The 25020-nt window shown below is 38.1% G+C and overlaps 4 protein-coding genes across 6 annotated transcripts; 2 read left to right on the forward strand and 2 right to left on the reverse strand.

Moving 5' to 3' along the window:
* Window positions 1-666: 666 nt before the first annotated feature.
* Window positions 667-4296, reverse strand: LOC140781302 (RNA-binding protein P-like). 2 transcript variants are annotated; one of them, XM_073127236.1, is made up of 2 exons: window positions 2603-4184; window positions 667-977 (listed from the first exon to the last, which is right to left on the reverse strand). In XM_073127236.1, exon 1 carries the CDS (start codon window positions 4084-4086, stop codon window positions 2614-2616), a length of 1473 nt encoding a protein of 490 aa, XP_072983337.1. In that variant the 5' UTR covers window positions 4087-4184; the 3' UTR covers window positions 667-977; window positions 2603-2613. The 2 variants fall into 2 exon arrangements, with proteins under 2 accessions (XP_072983337.1, XP_072983336.1); XM_073127235.1 differs by lacking the exon at window positions 667-977 and adding an exon at window positions 1263-1516 and having other exon boundaries at window positions 2603-4296.
* A 229-nt stretch (window positions 4297-4525) lies between these two features.
* LOC140781327 (protein argonaute 4B-like) lies at window positions 4526-12350 on the reverse strand. Of its 2 annotated transcripts, none has more exons than XM_073127267.1 (23): window positions 12137-12350; window positions 10218-10481; window positions 9930-10135; window positions 9616-9840; window positions 9367-9503; window positions 9140-9237; window positions 8886-8983; window positions 8426-8603; window positions 8203-8319; window positions 8010-8117; window positions 7851-7913; window positions 7663-7776; window positions 7419-7584; window positions 7214-7326; window positions 6991-7128; window positions 6732-6859; window positions 6471-6536; window positions 6014-6077; window positions 5805-5916; window positions 5603-5676; window positions 5177-5271; window positions 5055-5086; window positions 4526-4940 (listed from the first exon to the last, which is right to left on the reverse strand). In XM_073127267.1, exons 2-23 carry the CDS (start codon window positions 10464-10466, stop codon window positions 4765-4767), a joined length of 2757 nt encoding a protein of 918 aa, XP_072983368.1. In that variant the 5' UTR covers window positions 10467-10481; window positions 12137-12350; the 3' UTR covers window positions 4526-4764. The 2 variants fall into 2 exon arrangements, with proteins under 2 accessions (XP_072983368.1, XP_072983367.1); XM_073127266.1 differs by having other exon boundaries at window positions 9616-9843; window positions 12137-12229.
* A 2214-nt stretch (window positions 12351-14564) lies between these two features.
* LOC140781329 (UBP1-associated protein 2B-like) lies at window positions 14565-17795 on the forward strand. Its single transcript, XM_073127268.1, has 2 exons — window positions 14565-16011; window positions 17503-17795. Exon 1 carries the CDS (start codon window positions 14680-14682, stop codon window positions 16009-16011), a length of 1332 nt encoding a protein of 443 aa, XP_072983369.1. The 5' UTR covers window positions 14565-14679; the 3' UTR covers window positions 17503-17795.
* A 629-nt stretch (window positions 17796-18424) lies between these two features.
* Window positions 18425-21289, forward strand: LOC140781917 (uncharacterized). Its single transcript, XM_073128217.1, has 2 exons — window positions 18425-18678; window positions 20140-21289. Exon 2 carries the CDS (start codon window positions 20202-20204, stop codon window positions 20997-20999), a length of 798 nt encoding a protein of 265 aa, XP_072984318.1. The 5' UTR covers window positions 18425-18678; window positions 20140-20201; the 3' UTR covers window positions 21000-21289.
* The last annotated feature ends 3731 nt before the right edge of the window (window positions 21290-25020 follow it).

Here is a 25020-nt window from a genome sequence, read left to right on the forward strand (position 1 = left end):
AAATGAATAAATTGCTGATTGAATATATTCCGTACAATCATCTGAAAACCTCTTCGCAGCCAATCTCCCAATTCTTCCTAACTTGGATAGCCAATTCATTAGAGATGCATATGTAGGCGTAATGGTAGAAGCAACTCTAAAAGGATACTGAACGAAAGTCCGGCCACATACCTCTTAATCTTCTGCCATGCCCAACCATACCTTGCAGAGCCCAGACCATTGGACCAATTGCCCTTACATGACAACAGCGAGAAGTCTCTTCAAAGCTTATAATCCAACATAACGTTACATAGTATTAGTCAATATATAGTTTGGCGAATGGGGAAGTTGTCCAGAACTCTCTTCAGGAAAAAGATTTAGAAACTGTTCACGTAGAAAATGTGAAGGTCTAGCTAATTAAATTAATTTTACATTCCTATAAATGAAAATAATTTGCAAGATATAAAACTACGTACTAATCAACCTAGTTATAGGTTAGATTTTCAGTTTGAACAAAGTTTGGAACAGTGTCTCACCATCTGAAATCCTAGAGTCCAAGTAATGCATCTAGATTGGATTCCATTATCAATGCAAAGAGGAGACCCGCTTGATCAACAAGCCAAAAAAAGATTTCATCTTCACAAGAAACCCAATTTAAAAACATCTTTTCCACTTAGAAGCATCAAGGAGATATGAAGGAATTTTCCAATTATAGCAACAATCCATAAGTGGCGCTCACAAAATTACTGCATAGAGTTACAGGTATTAACAACCAAACAATGTATCAAAACCATCAGGACTGGAAACCAGAAAGGACAATCCCAACATAAATGGAAAGTAAGTGGGCTGTTTATAAATTGATCCTGCCTAATACTGAGCAATCTGGACAAACTCAGTCAGAGAATATCCATCTTTCAACAAAAGGAGAAGAGGAAAGGCTTTTATAAATATAGACAACTTTAAAAGTAAAGGCAAACCTAGATCTCCCAAACTCTTACCTGCATAGTCAGAGCATGAGAATACACCATTAGTTTGTTAAAAGACTGCATTTATGAATCTCTCCTGTCTGTACAGGGACAAGTCGATAGAATGGTTCAATAATAAGATAAAACCAAAAAAATCAACATCTTAGAAACAAACTGAAGATAGCTTTTGATATTTCTGGTCAGCAAATTTTTAACAAAGAAGCAACTCGTAGCAGAAAATTTTTAGATTTCATGCAAGTTGTAGGTATGAAAAAACTAATTGCTCAGAGATAGGATGACAATAAACTTATGAAGAAGTTTAGAAAACATAACAATCTCCGCAAGCTTAAAATCCACAGTTTTTACAATAAGAGTCATGGGCCATTTAACGGCTCTTGAAGAAACTAAAATAGTAGAAAGGAAGTTAAATATCTTAGAACATAGAAAACCCAAGTTTAGAGTAAGGAAGCTATAAAAAGCTCAAAACAGCATTGTTTTAGTCGCAGAAGTAGGAATTCCAGTTTAATCATTTGCCCACAACAAAATAGAGATATTAGCAACAAGACAAGGATCTGCAAGATGAATAGAGAATGCGTGAGTTTCTTCAAATATAAAAGTATTTTCAATTTTAGAGACAGTACATAAAACAATAAAAAGACATTGCTGCAGACGCAGAAGCACCTATAAGCCTTATAACATAAATTTGAAATAGAATTTCCAAACAACAGGTTCTTTACAGAAATTTCTCCAAGCAAATCAGTAAAAAAATCTAGCAATAATCCAAAAAGAAATGCTAGAGAATATGGGTGTTCAAAAAAACAAAAACAAAAACAAAGTAACTGCAGAAAAAGAAGTATCACAGAACTTTAAAAGAAGCAAGATATGAATGATGACATATATGATATAACTTCCTGCCACTTCTCATCTTTAGTTAATAAGCAAGACGAGTGGTTTTCAGTCAATTGAAGTTCCTTACTACAGATCACAAAACATTAAGATCATCAACAAGAATATTTGAAAAATATCTTGCTTCACCTAGTGGATACACATTACCGATGCATGTTATACTTAAGCAATTAGCTGATATTTAAAGACTAGGTAGAAATTTCAAAAGAAAAATAGGCATGCTATGCAAAGCACAAGGCAATTGGCTGGAGGATGAAGAAAAATTACGCATTCACCAATATGCTGAAGCAAATAAACACACATCAGCATAGCATGGTACATATATTCAGTTGTTGAAAATATTGCTCTTAGTTATACAATGTTACCTTTGTGGTTATATTTCCGTAGATTAAAACTTGAATGATGTTTTACTAATTTGACACAATCTATATATATTATACATGGCCACACACTCCGAAGGTGATATTACAATGGGCAAAACTGGTAAAAGAAGTATTAAGATAACATCATATTGCATTTACATGAAAAAAAAACACTAATTGAAGAGGAAGACTGCATGTGTAACCAATGCAGAAATAATTACCTATATTATATATATAAAAGATAGTATGTTATTACCTCATATTCTACATGTGAATGTAAGATACAAAACTAATATAAAAAGAGATAGCATGTTATTACCTCATATTCTACATGTGAATGTAAGATACAAAACTATGTCAATAATCTGTATAGAGATACCTAGCCCTTACCTGTCTCTTGCCTAGTGACCCATGTAAGGTCCTGCACCACCCAAGTGTCCAAGTCCTTGCTGATTCCTCCCAGATCCTCCCTGTCCCGTTGGCACATTCCCATATCCACCCTGCATTGCTCCTGCAGCCCCGTAGCCTCCTAGCATCCCAGGGTTCCCTACAGCCTGCCCCTGATTACCATAAACACCATGCATCCCGTGTCCTCCACTGGGAACACCGTGGTTGACCGCCGGCGACCCCACTCCACTAGTCCCCAATGAACCCAGCAGATTACTTAACCCCAATCCCTGCCCTTGAGAAGCAAGGATTGCAGTCAAAGCCTGCCCCAATGCTGGATTCAACCCTGCGGCAGCCGCCGCTGCTGCCGCAGCTGGCGGTGCTGCCTGGTTGAATCCCAAACCAGTAGCCGGAGGAGCCATCAAGTGCCCAGTTCCAGCGGTTCCTACAATATGACTCCCCATTCCACCACCAAACCCAGAACTCTCATTCCTACCAAAGTGCGACCCATGAGCTCCGCCTTGGTGGAACCCGCCCTTTCCCGGCTTCGGCCCATCAATTGCCTTCTGGCAATGCAAGGTATGCCCCTCGAAGTTCTTGTGCGGCTCCTCCAAAGCCTTCCTGGCACTTTCAACCGTCTTGTAAACGAAAAGGGCGAAACCTTTCGGTCTCCCAGTAGCCTTATCCAACCCAAGGGGCCCCTCCTCAATTTCCCCATATCGAGCGAAGAACTGCAGAAGCTTTTGCGGGTCGATGTCGGCTCCCACGTTGCTAACGAATATCTTCCGCAGGGTATACTCCGAGACCGGTGGTGGAGCAGGGGCCGGGGGCGGCGCAGGGCCTGCCGATGCAAGCTGGCACGCGGTCATCCGGTTCCCGATACGCTTCTGGGGCTGCATCAGGGCTCGCCGTGCGCCGGAGCGGCGCTTGAAGAGGATGAAGCCGTAGCCCTTGGATTTCCCGGTGAGCTTGTCGACGACGGCTTTACAGTCCTCGATCTTGCCGTACTCTCGGAAGGCGGCGGCGAGGGTATCCGCGTTGGTGTCCCACCCGAGGCCGTGGACAAAGATCTTGCGGAGGGCGGGGTCGGCGTCGGCGAACCGGCGGACGTCCGCGAGGACGTCGCGGTGGCGCACCACCGCGTCGCGGAGGATGTCAACGAGCTGGTCCTTGGGGAAAGTTTCAAGGAGCTTCTGGATCGATGCTGGGTCGCTGTCGTCCTCATCCTCCTCGTCGCTATCAACGACGGCGGCGACTGAGCTGGCGGGGGTTGCGCCGTTGCCGTCGAGGGAGGAGGAGGAGGGATCGGGGAGTTCAGGTTTGGACTCGGACTCGGGTACCGTGTCTTGCTTGACGACCTCCTCAACGCCGTCATCGTTGGCTTCCTCCCTGGTTGATTCGTCGATGGGTTCTTCCACCGGGGCCTCTTCATGGGTGGAATTGACCTCGATCTCCTTCTTAGTCTCAAGCTTTCGCTTCTTAGCCATGGCGTTAGGAAGAGCGCTCTGAGCGGAATAGGGACCCAAGATTTTATTCGGCTAGGGTTTGGTTTAATAAATACGCCGAGATGAGAGGAAAGGTGGAGGTGTATATTAAGTATGGTAAGTAGTGAGTGAAATCGTACAGTGTGCTCACTTTCGTAGAATACTCTTCATAACGAGATAAAAGTGTAAGATATTGGAATAATTGCCAACATTGGCTAATGTAATCAAACCAAATCATGATTTATTCCAAACATCTTCTTGAGCATATTGCTTCTTTATAAAGTCGGGAAATTTGCCCCACGAAACCCTTTTTAACTACTTTTTTAAGGGCAATTTAAAAAAAAACTAAAGATAACAATCAACAAACCTACTTACGAATTACAGAAAAGGGGATAAAAAAATTCACATGAAAGAGAGCATTAAACTATGAACGCCATATAAATTGGGCAGCAAAAAAGCTTCATCTAAAGCAGCCAAAAATATACGTCCTTGCATGCTAGATGCTAGCTTTACAAAATAGCCATCTCGTTTAAAGCATCAGAAGTGATCTGTTTTAGAGAGAGCCATATAAAGCACCACAAAGCCCGCGAATATATACAAATAAAGTTAAAGAGGCTGCTATATAGCAATACTTTGTCCAAAACGAGATTTGGCTTCCATATAACAAATAACGACGCCATCCTAGCAAAAGAACATGGAGCTGCTCACTTTCTCATGAAGTCGAGGCAATTCAGGAACTGGAATGCTCCCTGCAGAGGTATGCCCACCGTGGCTAGAAGAAGTTTCAGACATGTCATCAAATTTAATGAATTGGCCCACCTGTGCTGCAGCCAGGTGAGCATAGCAGATTGGTGCAACTGAGAGAAAAAAGAACACGTTAGAATCAGAAATTACAATTAGTAAATACATAGGTTGCTCATCCAGATTAAATGAGGTTTGAAGATAAGAACTGGCAAAAAGAATCGACTTACCTACAGAGATTGCTGTGGTGCTCCTCTGGTAGCTGAGATGTCCAAACAATTCATGTTACTTGAAAAGATTAGTTTCAGATTTTGCGAGATGTAATGAATGAATGAAAAATAAATTCACTTACACATAGGACAGTGAATGAACAAGCTCCTGAAGGTCATCAGGAGAGAATCCAATCTCATCAAGCAACACATGATAATGTGTGGGTCTTGTAGTACCCTAGTTTATTAAAAACAAATCAGCAGTATTACTCCTTAGATGGAGAATAGGTAATTGTCATTCTGCCCTATCTATCAAAAATAAATTACTGAAAGAATGAAGAAAATAAGAATTCAGAAAACAAAATGGGATTGTCTCAGCTTTAAAAAACAGGGAACAAAAATAAAAAAAGTGTAAAACAATAACAAAGCCTCATGTAATAGTTTTAAATCACAAGGCAACTAAGAGATAACAAGGAAGAGGTTATCATATTTACACTCAGAACATATCTTAGTTCCAGCTAATAGACAGCAAGTCCAGATTGAAAAGTAGAGTTTCGTTGAGGACTTACTATCATCCCTGCATGCGAGCACATGTAGAAGTCATAATTTCGAGGATGACATACTTTATTGTCTACCACTGTGCCTGCACATAGAAAAATAAATGAGTGTAAATTTGGCACAGGATACCACACAAATTTATCATCAACAGATAAAGGGAAGGATCTGAAATTCCTCTCTTGACTACTGAGCAGTCAGAATTAAGAAGCTCACCAGGAGCTACATTATCAGGTGAGCCATGTTGGAAGAACTTGGTATGATGGTTCTTTTGGGCAACAATTACTGTGAACTTTGGAGACCATTGCTCGTCAAGAAATTTACAAGCCTGCAGCAGTGAAACAGAAATTGGACATATCATCAAAAGAAATAAAATAAAGTTTGCATATCTAAAGAGGCAACAGAGGATTCTGTACTAAATTCACCTCAATAATTTGATCCAACTCAATGTTTAGGACCTGATTGAATTGTGATTCACTTACTCCATCTCTAAAAGCCAGCATACACACTTCAAAATTAGTGCACAATAAAAAAGAGGATGCACCAAATGCTTCAAAAGCACAAGTAAGAACGTTTGTCATACTAAATGCAAGACAAAAATTTGCATCAAATCTAATCTGAATTAATAAATGCTTGCCAACTCAGCAAATTGTTGACAACTAATTTTCTGCAACACTTGTCAACAGAAATTTTATAATTTGATCAATCAGCCATCCTAGGCAAGCATAAATAAGAAAAACAAAAAATGCAGTGGCATATCTTACATACAATACAATGACATATAACACTTATAAACAGTAAAAAGATAAAGATCACAATCTTCTGCATGGAGAACTCGTCAGTAATGCAAAAATGTAGTGACAGCTTATTTGGAAGACATACCTGAATATAACAATCTGATCAGGTTTTCTTTTTTGTGAACTGGTATAGAAATCAACCAACAGTTCTCTGAGGTATTAAATTGGAAAAGGTTCAGCAATGAAACAGCAATACCGAAACAATTTATTTAAGTGAAGTACAAAATATAAACACATGATAAAAGTTATTAACGAGATCCCAACTTCTAATAGAACTTGTAACTACCAAAACAGGGAAATAGCATATCATGGAAGTAACTATGAAAAGAAATGACATGAAGCTTACCGAACGATGCCTTCATCATCATTTCCTGAAGGTTTAAACAGAGAGTCAATCATTTCCACCTTTGGAGACTGTGTTCGGACAGCTGCCCTATATCGTGAAATAAGTGGCCACTGTCTAGAACTAACAACCTAATGGCGACCCAGAACCACAAAAAGAAAATCACCGTAGATGAAAAAAATGGATTAGGATGTTGTGGATTGCATGCAGAGAATTTGAAAAAAATAATCCATAGTGACCAATATACTTGTGGAATACTTACGGCAGCAATTGATGGCAAATCAGACTGCCCAGGTGACCCATGGGAAACATCCATTCCCAATATAATTGTGGGTATCTTTGACACAAGTGGAATAGCAGGAGAATGCTCAACTTGCAGCAGCGAGTTCATTCCTCCCAACTGTGAAAGGCAGAAAGGAATTAGTCAACAAACACAAGAAAGTCAAGCGAACCAAGATAACGAAGCAAAGCATGTGCTAGTGTACCTTGGCATTAATCTTTAGCAGCACATTGGTGAGATACTGGTCGTTAACTCTAGTTGGAGCAATACATTGAGTAACAATTCCAAATTCAGAAAGGCATTTTCGTTTCCATGGACCTATGACATAGCCAAGATTCAACAATTAAAGAGGGCCAAAAAAATGTTTGGCAGTATCGTATGATGCTAAAAAGGTAATTCTTGAATCAAACCATAAATATCAGAATTTTTCCGCTCAGGCAGAAGGCATAAAAGAAATCTTGGTGCCCCCGGAAGCTTGTTCTTGATCTGTTCAAACATTTCCTCTACTCTAGCAGTAGGGGGGGAACGCCTCATCTGAGGAGACTCTTCAAAGACATCAAACGGGTCTTCAATGGACTGCGAAATAGCTTAGCATCAACAAGAGAGACATCTTTAGAGAATGCTAAATTGCTATCAGAGACAAAAATAACCTACAATTCCTTTCATTCCTCCACATTTGATCAGATCCCGAACAAGAGATCTTATATCGCAACGAGCAGAAAAATTGACGACAGCCCAACGGTCAACAGTGGTAGGCTGGTTTAGTTTCTGCAATTGAAAAGAAAATAATTATCATGTTTATAAAGTAAATACAGTTCAAAGCTGAGCATGACAAAGATCACCTTGTTATTGAAATTCCAGCGCCCATTTCGTGGAAAAAAATCTTCACCATTACCAACTTTCAGCTATAGCACAAGAAATTTATTTCAGTTAAAGATATTGAAGCAGACATACTAGGACCCAAAAGTCAGCAACAATGAATTATTATTGTTGCCACCAACCTTAGGAGGCTGTAAAATACGGCCTTCCACTTGAGTAAAACTAGGAGCAATAGAAATACCACATGCCCGTAACATAGGTTCAGCATCATAATTGTTGTGCCGTAAAGCCTAACAAGAAAAGAAATAAAAAGCATGGGCAATAAAGTTAACATGAATACTATAATATATACATATTATAGAGACAAGGACTTACATCATTGAGAGCACCCATTCTCTCTTGGGGCTTCTGCCTGGACTTTTCGACTAGCGAGGAGCGCTGAAGTGTTGATAATGCTTTCGTATATCTTTGTAGGGAAACTAGTGAGCATAGCTACAAAGTGTAAGAACCACCCCCATAGTTACCATTAAAGAAAATTAAAAGGCAGCATCACTAATAATTACATTAAATCCCAACAAATGGAAAACATTTTTCAAACCTCAATTGGGAAGTATGTGGGACGCTTCGGCTTCCCAACATTAATGCACGGCAGCTCAGCAGAATACCTCAATTCTATGTTCCGATATTTAACAAAGTAATCGTAAACCGTTATTTCTACTGTATTAACTTCACAATCACCATTTCCATCTCTACCATTTCTCTGCTTCAATGTGAACCTGGAAAAACAATTTAACAAATAAGTAATCCTTTAGCAAAGAATTTAATAAATTAATAATGTCAACATTGAAAAGTGCAAGCCTTCCTTCAATCCTTCCTTGTTTATCAATCCATTAAGCTAGTTGAGTAGATTAGGTGAAAACAATATACAGCAAAAGTAAACAGAAAGAAATTCACTTCTCCATAACAAACTGATAATAATAGTATATAAAGAAAAAATGATAGTCATATGAAACTTAACAAAATAAGATCCTGACAAGGTAAAACCAAGAGGTGCATACATCTGCTCGTTGCATGGTCTTTCACTCAGACCAACAATCTTATATTCAGTATTTGATGGGCTTGTCTTCACTCTCAGATTTTTGAGTGTGCGCTTAGCCTATAAGGCCAAAATGAGAAATAATAAGATCCATGTGAAAGTATTCAAGAGAATGCAAGTAAAATTAACTGCATCTACCTCAAACACCACTTTTTTTAAGAAAACTTGTTCCCATAATATAAAAGACAGTAACGCATCATCAAGTTCAAAACTCACCTTTGCCCAGTCAATTTGAAATGGATTATTAACCTTTTGATTTGCAATAAGAAAATCAACGACTGGCCCTGGTCTAACGATCATGGTCGTTGAGACATCTAAGTGGGAAAAAAAAAGTGCAACATTATCAACCAATAAATCAAGCAAGAAGAAGCAGGCAAACTAGGGCCTATTTGAAAATGAGAAAAGAAGAGGTCAAAATGAACTCTTTTATATCACAAGCATACCAATATTAAGTGACAGGCCACTTTGGGTTGTACGAAAACTGGAATGGAATCCTCTGCAACCCAGGACACCACCACCCAAGTCAATATAATTTGACGGGTTGTCACGGAAAAAAGACTGGCGAACAAGGAGGCATCCCCTACATAAAATCATTAAATCACCATAAGATACCCAGAAAATTTAATAATATACATCACATTACAGATGGATGAATAGAGTACCATATTCAATAAAGACGGAATATAACATACTGTTTTGCTGAATGCTGTCTCAGTATGATATCAAGAACACGCAAAGCCTCTTGGGAGTTCTCAGAATCATGACCTCTCAAGGCCTGTGATATGGCCTGCATGGGAATTTTAGCAGCAAAACTAAGCTCAACTTTAAAGGTTTTTGTCTGATAGGGCCGCCTAACACGTTTCCTCTCATTCTCTCCAGGGCTGTCATTTCCCCCTGGACTTCCATTGCCAGCAGTTCTACTTTCAAGACAAACAGGTCATCAAAAGAACAGATTGGACCATCTCATAAAGCAGGAAAATGGGGAAGGTGACAAAAGTTAAGGTACCTGCCGGAGGAGATATCCTCCAGTACAACAGTAAACTCGTTGTTAACTTGAGGAAGAGCACCAATAGTGAACAAACTTTTCTCGCCATCATAGGCAAAGTCCTTATTACCAAGTTCAGAGTCATAAGTCTGGTGTAACTTATCAATTACTCTCCTCCCAATACCTTTTCCATCCACAGGACGGTCATCTTCATATTTCAAGGAAACCTATTTTGCAATGCATTGAGAATGTTTAAGTGTTCTATGCAATTGACGTTAAATAGTTGGCAAGGAAGAAAATAGTTCATACACTGTAGTGATAAAAATTATCATCCATACTGCGGACAGACACTTTAAAATGATTAGTGTAAAGAGGAACAGGTTGCCCTTTTCGTCCGAGCCCAGGTCTCGGCATTGGCACCCGTTTAGTCTTTGATGCCTTTTTAGGAGGAGAATTTCGCTCTGATTCCGCTTTAATAGGTACCACATTTGGAGGTATTGGCGGAGGAGGCGGTAGATCCTCTCCTTGACCTGGGTCGAATCCATCATGTGCCTCCATCTCTTAGTAAATAACCTAATGATGAAAAAAAAAACATTATATACAGAAGATTAAGAAATCTACAATTAAAGAAGCAGGACATGACATCGTTAGAATCTCAATTAGTCAGTTCACTGTGAAGACAATGCAACAACTTTATAAAGCAGGGTAACAAAAATAATGCAAAGTCAGGAGGCAGATTCAAGAAGCTCAAAACATCCTAAAGGTCAGTCACTACCTCTGAAGTTCGAAGCAGCTATGTTTTCACAAGAAATTCTCCCATGTATTAGATGAGACCCAAAAAAATGGAAGTTACACCATCCAAAAAACTATGACAAGCATTACTATTTATATATACAACACATATGGATAATTAGATATAAAAGGCAGCTGGCAGATAAACAATCACATATGAGCATCCAATACCTATGGCCAAATATATAAATGATTGCAGGGACATAATATGCACAAGATAGCATAGAAAAAGTGTGTATAAAATGAACTGGATAGCAATAGTATACGACAAAATCAATCAGGTACTCCAACAGAAAAAATAAAGTTTCATTATGACATGTGCTGCAAAGAGGCAATTTAAAAAAGTTTCTGTTTTGACCTAAGAAAACAGAGAACTACATTGTAACATAGATTAACCAAAAACAGACATTATACACATGAAAGCATGATGACTAAAATGAAAACATCCACCTCCTATGGCCTACTAGGTAAATGATTGCAGGGACATAATGCGACGCGATAGCAAACTGGATGCAGAAGAGCATAAGACAAACAATCAGGTGCTCAAAGGAAAGATAGAGCTTCACCATGACAAGAATTCTGCTAACAGGCACTATTTTGACGGAAGAAAACATAGAACTACATTGTAATATAGCTTAACCCAAAAAAAGAAAAAGAAAAGACACTTACATTCACATGAAAGCATGATGACTAACATGCTGCAAAACAGTATAAATCTCTTTGAAAAGTCAAGGAAGTTACAGAAACCCCTATTAGACTAACAAGTTATAACATGAGATAACATACTGGACTAACAAGTTATAACATGAGATAATATAATATAGTTCCACGAAACAAGAAAACCCAAATGTATATTAACTCTGTCCCGCTTATAATCACGAAATCGAATTAAAACTACTAGAGAATATCTGAAGACTAGCGTTGCAACACGGAGCAACAGATTGCTATGAAGCAAACAGGCAGACGTGCATCAAATGGTCAGTGGAATTTTGGAGCATCAAAAGAACGAGAGGTAGATTATATGCCTGTGAGCTACGAAAATATATAAACAAAAACAGAGACGTATCTCCAGGTAGCGATCTGTAAAACCCTAACACTAGTAACAATCAAATCATTTTCTAAACAAAACAAAAATTACCAAACAACTACCAACATTACAAGGATTTGCTTGAAACATTACGAAAACAAAAACGGAGAAATTAAAACTAAATGAAATCGAGCTTCACTTAACTAAAAATCCACTCAAAACGACCACAAATCGTATAAAATCCCTTATACCACTGTTTAAACCTCTTCAAAACTCTCATTTTCCGCAGAGGAAAGGAACAACAGAATCTAAAGGCAAACACACTAATAACTCCAAAAACATCCGGATTCGAACCAGAGAATAAATCCTAGAAATTCCTTGGTACACTTGGAGGAATGAAAGAATTTACCGTAGAAGGAACGAAGCAGAGCGAGTTTTCGAAAGCCTTCTTCCAAACACCCCAGCCCCTTCTCTCGTCTTCTTCTCTATTCTTCTCTCCCTAAACCCTCCTCCTTGTATTAATACTCCGAGTGCCACGCCGTATGCCAAAGCCGCATACCAATTAGTATGCGAGAATTGCGTTCCACGTGGTCGGTAGACGATCGGGTAACGGAAATCTGGACGGATGCAAATTTAGGATAGTATGGAATTTATATGCGGTAGTGGTGTCAGGTCTCTTCGCTCACGTGTCAGGCCACTTCCTTTTTTTGGCATTCCCAAAAGAGTCCCCGCGGTGAAGCCTAACGGAATTCCCCATCGCGGTTAGTACCTTTATATTAATAGTAACATCGATCGGAAGGTCGTAAATGGGGAGATAGTCTTGGTAAGGATTACCGGCCGTTCGATTGCTGACGTCCGTTAGGATAACACGTGCTGTCGTAAGAAACGTCCTTCGGCCGCTCGTGCTGACGTGAGGACTATTACGGTCATTTTATCTTCGTCTTTTAATCAAAAAGATAGTGGCATTTTAGGAATTTTAGTATCAGTTTTCGAGTTTCGAGAGACGCGCTGTTTTTTTTTTTTTTAATTTCCCATTTTAGCTTGCGAATTCTTTTTTATTTTTCGTCGCGAGAACTTCGGACTCTCCGCCGAGTACGACGAGAAAGTTCCACTTTTGCCCTGGGAAATTAATGAAATCGCGAATATATCTCGTGTGAGCGGTTGAGAAGGTGACGAGACACACGAGTGGGTCCTGATAAGGGTATCTGGGGAATTTTAGCAGGAGTTTTGCGCCAAAAGAGGCCTCCTCGGTTCTTCGCATGCTTCTTCTTGGGCTTCCAACAAAGTCAAGCACTATGGAAAACGACTCGCAATTGAGACCATGATAAAGACAATGTTGAGCAAATGCCATTCGTGCGTAGAGTAGGAGTTCCTCTTTTTTGGGTGTTTATTGGCTTTCTCTATTAATTCTCTTTTTCTTTTTTTTTTAGGTTTTTTTTTATAAATTAAATTACACTTTATATTTTATTTAGGCATCACTTTTATTTAACACACTGAATTAATTTAAATGATACTTAAAAAAAATTCTATTATAATATATAAAAAAATTATAAATACCTAAATTACTAATTTTTTTTAATTATTTTTTTCTCTTTCGAGAGAAGAAAAATAATAATAGGAGAAGGCAAAAATGGAGAGAGAAAGAAGAAAGAAAGATGATAAAAGGTGACGATGGGCGCAGTGACAAAGAAGGAGGTAAATAATTATTGTGAATTATCTTCTACGGATTAATCTATTTTTTAAAACAAATACACTATAATGTCATTTTTGTATTTGGAAAAATATGGATAGTAATCAACACTTGCTAAACTAATATAAACTATATATTATGATCTATCCACTGGTACAAACTAGAAACTAAGTAAAATATTTATGAGATTCATAAGAATATTACATAATAAATTTATAAAACTTGTAAAAATATAAGTAATCAATAGTTGTGAATACTTGATTGACCATTGCTCATTCTATCGTATTATTCCAAAAGATAAATTCACATTTTAGATATTACTATAAGTAAATTTACATTATATATTAGTGATCATAAAATAAGTCATCTTTTTTATCACCAAAGGAAGAGTAGTCTGAGGTTAAGTACCAAACTTAATTAATTAGTCTCATTTTATAATTTTAATTTTTTTAAAGAATAACTTTAGTTAGATATAAAGAAAAGATAAAAAAAATGTTTAGTTATTAAATTAGTTTAGAGAGTCCAAGAATTAAAACCAAACAAAGCCCACAAGTATAACACATTTTAAGGATTCTATTAATGATCTCCATGCTCAAACTTAGATGGGGTTTATTCTATGCAACTCTACGATGAGGATTTTGTGTCATTTTGCTGTTACGTTCTCTACTATTTATAAAGCTTTCAATTTGAGTTCAGGGAGGGTCTCTCAATTAGTTTAGATACTCCAAACTTAGTTAAATAATTAAATATTATTTTATATCTTTATATAAAATTAAATTTAATATATAAAATTTTAAGACTAAAATATAAAACCAAATAATTAAATTCAAGCCCCCATCGACTGATGCTTCCATTGGCCACATCGCCCCCCATGCCGAAGTTGAGACAGTTAATAGCGCTATCCTCTATCCTCACTTTTTCATTGGTTGAGCTATTTATTTATTTATTTATATATTACATTAAAAAAAAAATCTATGTGCTCTACGTTATATTTGTTGAATAAAATTAATTCATATTAGGTGTGTATCAACTATATAGCTGCATGTATTTATATATTAGCATCGTTCGGATTGGGTTGAATGGGGGCCCAAACTCCTCTAATATGATAAAATGTTGCTTCATGGACCAGGGCCTAATAATTGTTATAGACCAGGTTTATTTCTATGACACGAGAGTACGTGACTACGATCTCTCTCTCCTCCTCCGTGCTGCTTCCAAAACCCTAAAATTACGTTTCTTCCGCACTTATCCTCACCTCTATAATGGCGAAGAAGCGAAAGCCCGTCCCTGTGCCAGAACCCGAACCCGAACCCGAACCGTCCTCCTCCGAGGAAGAGGAAATTGAAGAAGAAGAAGAAGAAGAAGAAGAAGAAGAAGAAGAAGTTGAAGAAGTAGAAGAAGATGCTTCCTCCTCCGATGAGGAGGAGGAGGACGAGGAAGACGACGAGGAGGAAGACGAAGAAGAGAAGAAGGAAGCTGACGACGGAAAGATCGACCCCTTGGATCGCGACGCGATCCGGAAGCTTCTCGAGCCCTTCGGGAAGGACCAATTGGTGGATCTCTTAGCGGAGGCGGCTACAAGGACCCCGGCCATCTACTCTCGGATCTTCGCCTCGTCAAGATCAGACCCGGCCCACCGCAACGTGTTCGTCCACGGCCTCGGCTGGGACACCACCACCGACGCCCTCGCCGCCGCCTTCTCCCCCTTCGGCGCCATCGAGGAATGCAAGGTCGTCTCCGACCGCGTCACCGGCCACTGCAAGGGCTACGGCTTTGTCCTCTTCCGCTCCGCTGCCGCCGCCCGCGGCGCCCTCAAAGAGCCCCAGAAGCGCATCGGCGGCCGCCTCACCTCATGCCAGCTGGCATCCTTCGGCCCACCCGGAGCGCAGGGTCCAGTCGTGGAGCCCACGGGCCGAAAGCTGTACGTCAGCAATGTGCCGACGCATGCGTCCCCGGACCGCCTTCGTGCGTTCTTCGCACAATTTGGTGAGATCGAGGAGGGGCCACTTGGTGGCGACCGCGTTACTGGGAATCTGCGAGGTTTCGCGATATTTGTATATAAGACGATGGAGGCGTGCGCTCGGGCTCTTCAAGAGCCGAAGAAAGTGTTTGATGGGTGTGAATTGCAGTGCCAGAGGGCGCTTGAGGGGCTTAAGCCTAAGAACACCGCCGTGCCGGTTTCTGCACCTGTGATAGCTCCGCAGGCGAATGACCTTGCGATGGTCTATGCGTCACAGTCACTAATGGGCCTCAATCAGGCGATGAATCCGGCTGCTGCTGTTGGCCTTTTAGGCCAGAATGCGGGAATTGGGTTGCTGAATCCAGGGGTAGCAGCAGGGTTAGCAGGGGTTTCTTCTTTGGGAAGAGGTACGGGGCCTACACCGCGTCCTTATGGAGTTGGGTTAGGGATAGGTGGAGGTGTATCAGGAATCAATACTATTAGCCCCAGTATCATTGGGAATTATGGATCGCAAGCAGCTTTGCAAGGATTAGGAGCTTACCAGAATAATCAGTTGTCTTCAACAGCTGCTGTGAGGTCTCAGGCTGGTATAGGGTCTATTGGGACTAGCTTGCCTCCTTATCTTGGACGCTAGGTAAATAAGTTTTGATGCTTGACTTGTTATATCCTAGTGTTGCTCCTTAATTTAGTTTTAGTCGTTTCTATTGGAACTATTGTAATTTTTTTTGAGCTGCTAATACTTGGGTATATTTGGAATACTAAACTTAGCTTGCTACAGTTTCAGTAATATGAAGTGAATTTGATGGTCAAGATTTTGACCAAGCGTTATTCTAGTGCTATTATTTTCATTGCAATTGCTGTATGTTGTAAATTTGGACATTGGAAATCAAAAACCTTTATTAGCGTGAATATATAACTTAGGAATTTAGGATCAAAGCTAAGGATGCTACTTACTTACATCCTAATAAATATTGGTTTTCTAGTTTGGGATAATAAGACTAGTTGGGCTTATTGTACAAGTCCTAGATTGATGGCATATGAATGCCACTTTGCAAGCTTAAAGTTGCCAGTTGTCTAGCCTCACTAGGCTGTGTTCTGGACTTTGTATTTTATTTGCTGATGCTGGCTCTCTCACTGCGTAACATGTTGTCATGCTTGATTATCTTCCTGCAGAAGATAACTCATTTATTTGATTTCTTAATCATAACAAGTGCAACTTTTAACCCAATGTATAACTAGAGCTGGCATAGACATAATGTATAACTAGAGCTTGCATTTCGTGATTTCAAACCCTAAAAATCGAAGATAAAAAATGTACTGCAAGTTAAAAACCACATGATGATCTTGCTCAAGTACTTTTTCGTTATTTTATGAAGTTTTCACCTGAAACTTCATGATGGTTGACTATGTTCTCACTTGAATATGTTACATTTTGATTTTTTATCGTTATAAGTTGTATCTATTCTTCTGCTTCAACTTTGGGAAAACTTTGGGCTGCCTTGTTCTCTGATCATCTACCTAGGCACTTGCTAGATGGATTATTTTTGTTTGATTACCTACTTTCTTTTCCGAATGTTGGCAATACTTATCTGATCATCCACTTAGGCACCCATCTAGTCCCTGATACTGGTTTTACTATTTGGCCTTTCTAACTATTTTTACCTTATCTTGTGGAAGTATGTGATATAGCTGTTTAACCTCCACAATATTTTATCATGAGATCTATCTAATAACATTCTTCAGTAAAGTATTGGAGAGAAAGATTACATTATCTTTTTCCATTGGTCGGTCCCACTCAAAGGAATTGCAAAGAGGATATCTGTCGTAGCAATTAGTATGTTTTCTCTTTTGTGTAGTTTCTTAAGTGTTGTTTCCCTTGTGACAATTCGTTAAATATCTTGTTGTTAATTGCTAGGTGAATATAGTTGGTACTCTTAATGCATGTCTACTTTATATTGTAGTCGATGTTGTTTTTCTGTGTGAATTGAGGTTATTAAGGTTGCACGATTTCAACGTAGAAAATCACCTTTTTATTCTACTCTCATTCTTGATTACATTTTGATCTTTCCCCAGTCTGGCACGCAGTACTGTGCAATATCTTAGAAGCTCTGTTGCTTTCTTTCAGATTTGAGCTGGAAGGAGCATCAACTATCTGGATCAGGCTATATATTCAGCTATTTTTGGCAGAGTGAAACTTATTCTTGTCTTCTATTTGGTGTATCCTTGCTTTGCCCTAACTCATGTAAGAAACTTCTCAGGTCGTTTCTCAGATTGGAGCTGTTACGCACTGTGTGCTTAAGATGATCTAATCCACATATTTTTGTTTCTTTTGGCAAGTGAAAATTTTATTTTCTCTTGTTCTCAAAACTATATGCACTATAATACCACAATTTCCTCTTCCTCTTCTTCTTTTTCTTTCTTTCCATTGTTTGTGGATTGATAGTTATTAAACTCTTTAGTATGTGTTAGGCTGATTAATGTCCTTTTGTAGTTCATGTTTCATGTTAGAAAGCTTTCCGAGGTTCAATTGTGGTTTTATCCGAGTTACTAGGGCCTTTCTTTATTTGTGAACCAAATGGCTAATTTTGCAGTAAAACTTGGGATCCAGAACAAAGAATTCATTGGGACCAATACCCTAGTATCCAATGTACATCTACAGTTTCTCGGTTAGATAATATAGGATAAATATACTTTTAATATATTTAAATATATATAACAATAATTTTTATATTATTTTGATACTATATTTATTCCTAATAACATCGTACAAAAACTTGTGGATATTTATATCAAGACCCATTAATTATTCCCAAAAAACATCTCACATCCCTAACGGTGATAACAAAAAAATATCAAACGGTATTTCTACACTTAATATTTTATATTTTTTCTAAAATAAATATAAAATAGTCCCTAAAAGAGACTAATATTAATCACGTAATACTCGTGTATTGTTTTTTTAATAAAATAATTTAATGGAAGGGGTCAATATTTGAAATTGGGCAATTGATGGGTTGGAGTGTAATTGTCCCAAAATTTATTCCCGTGCAAACGGCCCATTACGTCGTTCGTAAGGCCTGCTGCCGATAGCTAATCATCTTTCACTTTGAACACGCCGTTCACCGGCCACAGGTACACTCACTATATAAGGCGGTCTGAGCGTTTGGAGGTAGGTGTATCCAAGGGCAGAGAAATCTAGGGTTTGCTATTTAATCCTTCGACCTCGAGTTCGACCTCGAGTTCGACCGATCTCGGGGAAGGATTGGAGATCAGTCTTTCGCTTCGCGTTCTTCGACTACAGGTATGGCCAAGAAGCTGGTTGAATCCGCTTCGCTTTGATTTTGCTAGATTAGGTCTCGACGTGCTTCTTGATTCAACCGAAGCTTACACGTGAAAATTTCGTGGTTGCCTCTAATTTCTTTTCTTGAATTGGTCGAATTTGTGTATAATAGATGCTGTCGTTTAGTTTTTCCTCTTCCCTCGTCATTGGGGATCTTGTTGTTTATGAGATCTGCGGGCTTTCCTGTCTGCAAATAAAGATTTTTGCTTCACAATTTGTGAACCCTAATTTAGTCGATCGATTTTGAGGAGGACCTTGAAACTTTTCGGACGGCATGGGACTATAGGTCATGGCTCAATGTAATCAAAAGTTCTCAAGAAGAGCTGATGACCGGTGAAAGATGCTACTGGAAGCCTATTCCTTTAACAAAATTAGATATTCTCCTTTTGATTTGTTACTTACTCCTGTATATTGGACATTACTACGCCGTTTAGGTATGTAGCAGAAAATTCATATAGTGGGTACTGGTGTTGGATATTAAAATTAGGGTATCTATTTTTCTTCTAAATTCTTGCATGTTACTTTCGGAATTTGATGGCAATCTGACCTCTAGATTCCTCATTTCTAGACTACTTAATTGCAGTAACGGTAGCAGTTTGTTGTTAGGGGTTACACATCTTATCCTTTGGGAATTTGTGAATGACTGAAAATTATGAGCCTAATGTGTATGCGATTTTTATTTTTATGAGAAAAAAAGGCTTTTGGCACAAGGATGCTGTTAAAACTACCTTAACAGGTTGTAACTAAGGGTTGCAACAAGGAAATATCTTAGTTAACATTCATCTAGGGAAAAGGATAGATATCACTGATAAACATCCCTATTGCCATGTTCTAAAACATTTTTTTAAGAGACCTCTTGTTGGCCTTTCTCCAGCAAGACTCTTTTTAGTATAAGTCCAGTCCTAACAGCTATCTTATCAACTATCAATCACCAATTTAACAGACTTTTCTTCTCCTGCTATCTGTACTTTATACAGCGTATGAAGGTTTTATATTGGAACCTTATAGCATTTAGAAACCACTTTTGAAAGTTACTTTTGTTCAGATTGAAATTTATTGGCTGTTTTTGAAGATCTCCAAAGTTTTCTTCAATATACCTACTCACTAAGAATTTTTTGAAGATTAATATTTTTTCTAACTTTGTTCTAAAATAAGTTGTCTCTGTAATGTATGCATGTAAGTTACATATTTTCTCTTTATGTAGTTTTTCTGACATTGAATTATGATTTCAGCTGTTTTAGGGATTTTACTGAACAGAAGTATGTGCTTTTGTTCCTCTTGTTATGATCTATGTTATGAACAAGTTGATGTGCAAAATGTGGGAGCTTGCAGATCCAACTTTGCATTGCATGTTTAATATTTTCTCTGAGTAGGTTCGTTGAAAAAGCAGTTTTCATTTATAGGTTTTTTTTTCCTTGACAGGACAACTTGATCTCCAGCTACCCTGTGCTTGGACTTTGTTCTGCTACAGTCTATAGCCAGATATGTCAAGTAAGAAGGAAGAGAAAGCGCAAGCCGCAGCTGAGCGAATTAAAGCAGCTGCTCTATCAGCTGCCAAGGGCCTCAGCAGGGCTCAAGCTGAGCGTGCAGCTGCAGCTGCAGCTAGAAACGTTAATGCCTATGGGCAGAAAGAAGAAGGGCCGAGCCGATGGCAGGAAAGGAAAGAAGCAAAGCGGCAAATGTATCTGATGAGTACAGAAAAAGCTGTCAGATTGGGTGAGAGGAAGGATGTAAAATCTTCTATTGCTTCTGGCAGTAGCACATCCTCTCAATGCCAGAAGTGTTTTCAGCCTGGCCATTGGACATATGAGTGCAAGAATGAACGTGTCTACATTTCACGTCCCTCAAGGACGCAGCAACTCAAAAATCCTAAGTTGAAGATGACTCTCTCAGTTTCTTATGAATTAGACAACCCTGATATTGAGAAGCAGTTGAAGAATGAAAAGAGCCAGAAGAAAGAGCAGGGTGAAAAGAGCAGGGCAAAGAGTAAGAGGAAGCACCGGTCAGGCACCGATTCTGATAAGGACAGCAGTGAAGCTTCTGTCTTTGGTACAGACAGTGGATCTTCAGTGACTGGGACAGACTATTCTTCTGAGAGTAGTTCAAGTTACAGTTCATCAGATTCAGAAGAGCGGCGGAGGAGGAGAAGGAAACAGAAGAAGAAAAGGCACCGAAGGTACAGCTCATCATCTGATTCATCTGAATCTGAGTCAGCATCTGATAGTGATTCAGATGACAAGGGCAGCCGAAGGAAGAGTAGAAGGCACAGCCGCAGGCGGTAGGCTGATTTCAGAGAAGAGCAGCTTGCTTGTTATCCATATTGTTCAAGTACTACTGGTGTTATCATGATTTCAACTGAAAGATAATGCAGCTGTGGTTAGAAAATATTTTTTTTCTGAGCTAGGTTCTTTGTTAATTTGATCAAACTTATAGCTCCTGAGGTCTTTTTAGAAATTAGAATGCGTGTGCTAAGGCTGTTGTTTGAAAATTGTGGCAGTACGTATTTCTTAACTGATATTTGTAATTTAATTATGGTGCTTCTACATCAATCTATATTAGTAATGCCACTCCATCAGTATTATTATTATTATTATTATTATTATTCAGGATGCGAGTTGTTCAAGTATATTGTCTCGTAAAACCATGCTAGTATGTTGATTTCTAAACTTTTGATTTGAAAAGAGATTTTTAATTTATCTATTAGTCTTTATAGTGGTTCAGAGAAATCTGAGTTAATATTCTTCGAGTAGGATTTACAAGAATATTACAGTAGCACGTTACAGTTCCTTCTTTTCATTTTTTGGTGAGGTTTCCTGCACAAGTTTATAGTCAATATATGCATCTGTCGCTTAATCTTGTAACAGTGCCTTAATCAGAACATTGAATGTAATATGGAGAAGCTGCGTTCTTGCTATATAATTAAGCATATATGAGGTCCAGTTTGATGGTTTCAGAATATCTTTCCAACATCTCAGATTCGGGTGCTTCTTTTCAGACCTTCACAGGCAAGCTTCTTACTCAGACTATAAGCCAAATGTTGGATGCTACTTAAACTGTCCTTAAGTGTAGTGAGATCAAAACTCTTTTCTTGCTGACCTAAGTTGTACCACACCAATTCTATTTGAGCCCTCTTATCAAGGGCGTGTGGAACAATAGTTTTCATTACAATTTAATGTAATAAAAAACTATATATTTTTTAGTACTCATGGATGCTGGCTGCTTTAAATATGACTGCAACATTAGTACTGAAGCTATTTGCCTATGATTCTTCCTAAATATGGCTTCATCATCACAATATATGAACAACGATATTGCTAAACTCTCAAAATGCCTTCCCTTTTTTCCTTGCAACTTACCTTTTCTTTCATGTTAAGCATTCCATTACAAAGTTTAGCGGTGAGTAGTAGTAGTTTTTTTTTTGTTTTTGCAAATGATAAATGACATAGAGTAGTCCTTATTGCTCCTAACTATATAGACTCAATAGGGCTAACACACGAGCTCACCCAATATGGAGTTTGTTTTCATTTTTCCTCATGCCTTGAAACTCCGAAGAGCCACAAAGTATGTGAAGAGACTAGAAATTTGCAGCAAGTAGTACCTCTCGTTGTTTACTTTGAGCAAGCTATGGCTGTTAACTTATGGTTTACGCAACCCTGATCGGTTGTCATGTTCATGAATTTATTCTTTGCTTCCATTGATGCACATGTAGGCGAATAAAGCTCTTTGTCTTCATCTTTTTGCTACCTAGTCCTTTCCATAATAGGCTACTCTGACTTCACCTTGTAAGCAACAAAAGGATTCAATTGTTTTCAGGAACTATTTCAATCTCATTAATTTTCTACCTCAATGTCATTGGATATTGGAATTCATATTAGATATATTTGGAATTGCTTTGTAGCTCTCAAGAGTGTTTTGTAATGAGAGGACAGGCTTCATTGGAAGTGGGTAAAGATTAGTATAGCTCACACATCACTGCATTAGTTAATCAGTTATACTGATATCATATGTATTACTATACCCATCTCCTAATTTATTCACTTCTCCTCTATTACTTAGAATCTGAACTTTGTTTATTACTTGATGCTCTCTTTTCTCTAAGTAATTTACTGAGGCGATTTTTAAAAAAAAAAAAAAGAAATTCAGCAAGTTAGATTGAAACCGTACATTCATCGGAACTTGAATCTTGACCTTGACCTTTAGTACCCATTAACTCCCTTCATTGGCACTGCTCTTATAGGAAAGAGAGTCATTTAAGCAACTTGAGATCAGAGGGAGGAGATAAAAGCAAAGAATCAATGAAGCGGGAGTTGCACCCATGTTCTGGCTTCATTAAAATAGATAACAAGTATTTAATTTGTTCTTCTTTTCTGACAGCCAAGCTTAGGGAAGTTCTCATTGGTTTAGAACACATCTGACAGTGCTTTGTTACATCTTCTGACTCATGAGATTGAGTTAATTAACCCTTCAGTAGAAGGAGAGCTTACACTACATAAAAAAGAGGGGCTTACAAAAGCTGGGAAAAGATAGTGATCTTTATTCTTGATAGTGCACACACATGATCACAGATCCTGCTTGTCTTTTCTCATGCTTTTCTTTTTTCTTTTTTCAATCTGAGCATCTCCCACTGAAGGATAAGAGAATATAATGAAGCTAGTTTTAAGACAAGTTTGCGATAATCTCACCTGGAGCGACTTATTTAATGATCAAAGCTGCAAAAAAATTCCCTGGTTAAGTAACATGGCTGATTCTTTTCTCAAAGTTATGGGCATTAATTTCCGTTATTTTTCAGCCCATTATCTCAATGGCACATTGATCAACTGACCGATACTATTTACTTGCTTTGTAATGAAAACTATAACAACATATAACAAATCTTATTTGGTCTGTAAAAATTCTTCCAATTTATCAGTGATTTATCTGAACATGTGAACTCATGTAACGGCAAGCAAATTGCAGCAATATGAATATCTTTCCAGTAAAAAAAAAGGTTTACTGGTTATATAATATACCTAATCATATATATCTGAAAGCATAAAACTATATAGCAGAACATATTCCAAGCAATGAACAATGAGGATTAGAACAGACATAACTAGTGTATGAGCAGTGGTTTGATGAGGAGTACTTCAACTTGCAAGGCAAAAAGTAATATGCTTGTGTACTTTGTTTCTTCCATCTGAGGTGGTTCTCCACAATCTATTAAGTGAATAGGAAGATCTAAGGCTTGTGATACTGATCAAGGGATGAGTATTTTTAAGTAACTGGGGACTACCAGTATGATTCTTTTAAGGCAAAGGTTGAGTAGCTCATTTGTGGCATGCACTTAAGAAACATACATCTCAATCATATTGAATTAAATATACAATCTCAATCAAAAGCTGGAAGATTGTGGCTCCTAGTTTCTTTAGACTCCTCCAATATTGGAATCACCAATAGGGGTATGTCAGGTGCTTCTAAGGCCATAAAAATCTCCCTACTTTGTTATATATAGAATATCTTTAAAAAAAATCATAGGAGAAGCATTCATTACTCTCTCATTCTCCCAGATGTGCATATAATTTAAGTCTCAGAGTGCTTTGCCTACTCAGGACTTCAAAAGGTGCTTGAGATTTCTAAAGATTGGTAACAACATAGTTAGCATGAACTTCTTTGCATGGGGCTTTTAATTTTAATGCAAATTATGATGAATCACATGCATGCCAAGGGTATCATCATCATTGGATGCTTGAGCCTTGAAGTAAATCCTCCATACTCTATGCTTGAAGTTAATCTGACTGCATTCCTTAATCTTAAGGTCAAATCTATTAGTAAATGACTCATATCCATATTTTACAACCTTTAATTTGCACTTGAATCATATTGAAAAAGAAGATGAGGGACAAAGGCCAAGTTAGATTTTCTTTTTTTCCTTCTTATTCTTCTTCTTTTTTATTTAAAGAACAGAGGCCAAGTTGAGATTTTTAGCATTAATCAAGTTAGTTTTTGCATATGCACATATAATTAACTATACCTCATAATTTTGCTTTTTTTCTGCATATCATCTTTTTACATTTAAATATATTGAAAAAAAAATCTCCTTCATATTTTTATAGATCAACAACATATTTGTAAAAGATAAATTTCCATTAGTCTATAAATCTCTCTAATATTCTCATCTTTGCTAAACCCACTTGAAAGGTTTTTTTCTGTCAAAAAAAAAATTTAGATAATTCCCTATATAAGAAGGAGAAACAGAGGTTTCTCCTGAGGCCATCTTGCAGCAAGGATAAAAATATTGGTGTAATTATGCAAAGAAGCCCCCCA

This window comes from Typha latifolia, chromosome 2, assembly GCF_019914945.1.
Source record: "Typha latifolia isolate L0001 chromosome 2, TyphaL0001v2, whole genome shotgun sequence".
Lineage (NCBI taxonomy): Eukaryota > Viridiplantae > Streptophyta > Magnoliopsida > Poales > Typhaceae > Typha > Typha latifolia.